Here is a 5,900-nt window from a genome sequence, read left to right as displayed (position 1 = left end):
ATATTCAAAATTTCTACATGCGATCAGAAAGTCAGGACCCGAAGCAAGAAGATTGAAAGAAGTTGATTTTTATATAACAAGAGTTATTGAGGAAGAGAAATCAGACGATTATGCAGAAGATTATCCACCAATCATACAAGAAATAGACGAATTCGATGATATGGTGAGATCTGGTCAAGGCATAACGTTTTTATCCGACGACAATAAAGAATTGCTTAATAGATTAGAAATAATATTAGCGGCCATGAAGGAAGGTCATCGATCGGACAGACAATACAACGAAGTCAATGCCATATTAAAACGGCTTTTGGAGAAAGAAATCATCACTATAAAAGACTATATAAACGTCATTAAAAATGTCCAATAAAGAACAATTGTTCGTTATCACCTCGAATAAACCAGACATTAAATTGTCTCTAGACTACGAGTATGAACTCGATCGCAATAAACAGTACGAACTGGGATTAAAGTATTTCTCCGTTTACAATTCCATTAGAAACATCAACGAAAAAAACAATCAACTAAAAATATCGACGGATAACGGAGTTACGTTCCAAACCATAAGCTTACTACCGGGGAGCTACGAATACGTAGCCATCAACGATTACCTATCCGAATACGCAGGAAGCGTGAACGGCAAAAACAATATTGAATTCGAAGGTAATTTGAATCTGAACAAAATAAAACTGATCTTGAGAAATAACAGTCAAGTCGATTTCAAAATAGAAAATTCGTTGAATGCGTTACTAGGCTTCGATAAACGAATATACGCGCAATCGACATTGGCCCCGCACAAGGCCAACATCGAGAACGATATCGACGTGATCAACATTCACTGTAATTTGATCAACGGTGGATTTTTCAACAAGCACAAACGCCAAATCATATACAGCATACCGACGGTGCCGATCGGATACAGAATTATAGAGAAACCGTTTCAAACGACCTATTTACCAGTCAATTCTTTCATGATCAAAGATATAAATCTGGAAATAAAAGACGGTAAAAACAGGTTCATAGACTTTGGCAACGAAGAAATTGTCATTCAACTTCATTTAAAACAATCTTCATTCTCTTTTTGATTAGAAAGATAATCGAAATCATCAAATTCATAGTTTTCGTCAAAACTATACTCGTCTTTGTCGTTGTAAGGATACATAATTCGTTCACTGTTTGGTGGTTTTCTTTTAACATTATTCAAATAACTTCTAAAAACTTTAGTTTGTTTATCATTTGGAATAACTACTCCATTGGTGAAACTTTTTTCCCATGGTTTATTAAATTCGTTCGACACATCATGTCCGCTTGCTAACTGAACGTAATCTTCTACACTTATCTTATCATTAGAATAACCTTTAAACGTTTTCTTTTCTTTTAAGACACCATCAGAAGTCAAAACGATGTTGTATTTGACTTTTGGTGCTAAATATAAACCAAATATAATTCCACCGTCACCGTAATCGTTTTTTACCTTTGCAATAGTCTTTTTCGGAGACCAAACCAGCTCTGTTTAGTTTTTTCCAATTTTTGGATGAAATGTACAAACTATCGGTGTCGGTATAGTATATTTAGGGTTTATAAAATCCATTTATGACGTGAATGAAATTGTTCATTATTTTTTTACTGTGAGATAAAACGAATGATCCCAAATGACTAGGTGTTAGTCGTGTAGATTTACTATCTTCGGTAGTAATCTCTTTTTCTTCAATTTCCGTTTCAACAATATATTGAGTATCATTAATTTTCTCATAGGTTTTAACCCGTGAATCAAAGTTGGCCTGTAAAGTTGCTTCATTCTATAAATGTCTAGTTGTGAATATGTCTTTCTGAATTGATTTACCATACAAGGAATTACCTAATAATTTCATGCAGTTACTACCCACGATATTACCTTCTCGTTTATATTTATTTCTTAAATCTCTCAAAATTAAAATATAATCTCTATAGGGTGGAGTTTTAAAATTTTCTTCGTAAACTATACCATCTAATATTCTAATAATTCGTCCACCGGCTTTCACTATTTCTTGAATATCGACCGATGTTAAAACGTCGTGACAGAAACCATTTCTGAACCTGATTTTGTTACCAGTTTCCTTTTTACCTTCTTTATTCGTGAAAGTGATTTTATCTTTAGCTGGTATCGGTTGGAAGAACATGTTTTTGGGATAGTCAAACCACACTGTTAAAATAGCTGTTCTAGGTCTGAATTTTTGTTTATTGAACAGCATCACAAATTCTTTTTCTTCTTCTGGTAGAAACGGTCTTCCACTTTCCGCTCTCGGATATTCACTGTCTAAATCCGACATGGCGGAAGCGTATAAACCGTTAGCATCAAATGCCATTAGTTTAGTACATTCTATTTTTTTAAGTCTTGAATGAACCTCCGTTTTGTCTTTTGTGCTTGCGCTGTATTCTTTGAATAAATCAATTATGTTATTACTTTCACTTTGTGAAATATATTCCTTTAATACGTTACAAATTTCATCCATTTTGTTCGTTTCAAATGATTTTCTATTTGCCGAAACTCTTCCTCCTTTAATAGATCGTCTGATAAAATTTCTTATAAAAGGATTTGTGTGCGAATAAACTTTTTCTATATTTTCTTTTTCGGTATGTTTCGCAACCATTCTAGTAGTTTCATACCATTCTTCTTCCACCATTTCTTTATCGTAATGATATAAATAATACCAACCCTTTAAAGATAAAGATGGAGCCGTTAGATTATTGGACATATTCTGGTTTACAACTTCTTTCGTGACTTGGTTGTATTTTATCAAACAAGCTCCCAAACAGAGAGTGTCTCTCTTGGCGTAAGGTTCCCATTCGTGTCTCAATTCCTCCCAGTTGTCTCGCGTGTATTTAGCGATATCTACGTCGGCAATCTTTCTCAAATTCGCGGGAAGATTGGAAGAATTTCCCCATGCAGCCAAACTAGAGGATTCGTGTTGATAGGAACACGTGAAATTAATATGTTGTAAATAATTACCCTTTATTTCTTTCTGTCTTTTCCATTTTTTCTGTAAATCTTCATCCGTGTATGGATTAGATAAAGGAAAAGATAGAATTCCTCTGGGTGTTTTTAAAGGGCAATGCGTTAGTTTTTTTTTGCATTTTTAAGCACGATCCAGTTGTCGAATCCACTGCCGTTATGAGAAATTAATATTAATCTCTTTCTATCATATTGACCTAAATATTTCAACATTTGATCGATGCAATCCGTACCTACAAATATTTCTACTACATTCATTAGTTTATCATAAAATTCTTCTGGAATGGGATCTGACGGCTTTAAATCTGGAAAGAGATTATTTATTCTGTTTAACATTTTTCCTTAGTTTTTCTAAATTAATTAAAGTGCAACAATATGGAATTGCTCTTCGCGTGTCTTTTTCTGAATACGTTTCGCAATCCCAAGCGAATAACGCATCATCACTCATACTCGAAAGCACGTTTAGTTTGAGGGGTGAAACCTGTGTTACTGCATTATCGTCTCTACACGTTTACCACACCTGTTCGTAATTGTCTTCTATTTCTTGAATTCCCAAACTTTTTTGGCTTCTTCTAATCAAACGGAAATGCGAGTTGTGTAAGTACAAAACCCAATCTAATTCATCGTGAACGTCTTTGGGGTGAAAATGTCTGTTTTTGGGATTATAAATTTGAAACGAAGTGTTAAATTTCTTGTTGAATTCATTCATTCTAGCACAAGTCATCACTCCTTTTCTATTTGCTTTTGAAAACCCGTTGATGTATTCTTGAAATTTACACGTTAAATCTTTGTTCAAAACACGATTGACGCATTTGATAAAACAGTGACCATCTGTAGGTATGTAACAATTTTCGCCTTCGTATTCATTTATCTTTTTAAGCAGATCAGTTCCTCCTCTGCCAACTCTCGATCTTTTTATTTCTTGGAAATTGTCTTTCATTAAAATTATTTTTCCTGTAAAATACCAATCGGAAGCATCGGATTTTTTGTCCATATTTGAAAAGATATTGTGAAAGGTTTTGGCATTGAAACCGAGGAGTGACATGTATTGTCTGTGATTCCCTTCCTCGACTATCTCTCCATCTATTTTAATTTGTCCTTTGAATGTTTTAAATTTATCAGAGATAGCCTTGATAACATCGGAAAATAGGGCGTTTTCTATCAATGTTTCATCAAGTTCGATTTTAATCATATTTTTTTAAGTGTATATTTTTGATTATTTCTTTATTTTGACCGCTGATATTTCTGTATGGAATTTGTCCAAAATTTCATTGAATTCTTGTAATTCTTCAACTGTTATGTTCTTGTCTTCTCTCGATCTTTCGAAAAAGATGTATAATTGATTAAGATACATATTCAAGATATCCGTTTTCTTTTTATAATGAGCTTTCATTTTACTCGTGAAACCTATAGCAATCAAGCCACAAGATGAAGTTTGAATAGCAGTAATTGTGGCTAATACAGTTGGGACAAGTACAGGAACCGTTAATCCACCAGTCACGGCCGTTGCAAGTCTTGTTCCTATCGTTAGAACTACACTCGCTGTTTTGAAAACAGAATCGATTCTACTCCATGTTTTCCTGCATGAATTGTACTGTCTTAACTTTATTTTTAACTCTTCTTGTTTGTCTATCATGTATTGTTGTCTGCTTTCGAGTTCCATTTTTTAAGTCGTTAAATTAAGTGAATTTCCGATAAATAGAACCACGGAATATCATATAGAGCGTGCTTGTTTGGCATAGCATTATTATATTTGCGGGTATTAAAAGTAAAAACATTTACGCGTACTAACGACATTTCTTTTTTCGTATGGTCCTCTTTAAGATGATAGGAATATTTTATTTTTTCTTTTTCGATGTTTATCTTGGCTCTAAAAATAAAACCACCACCTTCAAGGATGGAGTCTTCGGCAAACGATAAATGCACTATAAATTTTTTCTTGTTGACTTTTATGAACATCGATCGAAGTGTATTTTTCACCTAAAGCGAAATATAGTTTTACGTATTCAAAGTCTGTTGTTCGTAAAAACTCGTGACTGGTTGATTCTATTTTTTCGTGTACGTGTAAGCGTCGTGGAATTTTGGCAATGTTGGTTGATGGTGGATTTTCCGTCTCCAATATCATATCTAAATCTTTGATTCCAATGACATCCTTATCATTTTCTACTTCCATTTTAAAGGTGTCTACATATTTACCATTTTTCGTTTCAATTTCCTGATCCCTTTTATCAATCAAACGTATATTTTCCTCCAAATTACCATCATTGAATAATGAAATATGTTTGACGGCCTTACCGGTTTGTTTGAAGACTACTTTATTGACTTTAACCTTCATGGGAAACTCTATTTGAATCAGACAATTACCTCGAAAAGAAAACTCTTGCGTTTCGCCGATATCGAATACGTTTTTAGGTTCTCCGTATGCGAGAGAACCCACTTTTATTTCTGCTTTGAATCCGTATTTGTTTGATTTATAAATTTGGTCTTTTCTATCGAAGACGTGTCACTTTCGAACGGAAGATTGAAATAATACGATTTGTCCGTGACAATAGCTTCTAATTTGCTCAACTTTCTCTCTTGTCTCAAAAAATCGTCATGAATTCTAGATACCAAAAGATTGACCTGTTCTTTAATATAATTTTTCATATCATCTCGAAATTTATTTTGAAGAAAGTTTTTAATCACACCCACTTCTTTTTCTAATTCGTCCGTGATTTTAGTATCCAAAGCAGTCAATTGTTGTTTCAACGTATCTTTGTCAATGGGAAGTGTGTTAATTATATCTTGAACATCTGATTTTTGCTTAGCGATCTTTTCGTTTAAATTGGTTATCGAATTTTGTAACTCGGTTTTGTCCGCGGTCTTGTCTAGTTCTGCTAGCATTTCGTCAAGTTTTCTTTCCAAAGCGGTT

At 33.6% G+C, this 5,900-nt stretch overlaps 2 protein-coding genes across 2 annotated transcripts; both read right to left on the bottom strand.

Annotated features, from left to right (window-relative positions):
- Positions 1 to 1,796: 1,796 nt before the first annotated feature.
- On the bottom strand, positions 1,797 to 4,181 carry LOTGIDRAFT_175893 (hypothetical protein; the record flags this gene model as incomplete). The annotated part of the gene is made up of 2 exons (XM_009062837.1): positions 1,797 to 3,017; positions 3,510 to 4,181. 2 exons carry the CDS (start codon positions 4,179 to 4,181, stop codon positions 1,797 to 1,799), a joined length of 1,893 nt encoding a protein of 630 aa, XP_009061085.1.
- A 699-nt stretch (positions 4,182 to 4,880) lies between these two features.
- LOTGIDRAFT_175892 (hypothetical protein) lies at positions 4,881 to 5,872 on the bottom strand (the record flags this gene model as incomplete). Its single annotated transcript, XM_009062836.1, has 2 exons — positions 4,881 to 5,237; positions 5,612 to 5,872. The coding sequence occupies 2 exons, from the start codon at positions 5,870 to 5,872 to the stop codon at positions 4,881 to 4,883; spliced, it is 618 nt and encodes a 205-aa protein (XP_009061084.1).
- Between the last annotated feature and the right edge of the window lie 28 nt (positions 5,873 to 5,900).

Source organism: Lottia gigantea (assembly GCF_000327385.1).
Source record: "Lottia gigantea unplaced genomic scaffold LOTGIsca_531, whole genome shotgun sequence".
Classification (NCBI taxonomy): domain Eukaryota; kingdom Metazoa; phylum Mollusca; class Gastropoda; family Lottiidae; genus Lottia; species Lottia gigantea.
This window is presented reverse-complemented; position numbering and strand designations above follow the sequence as displayed.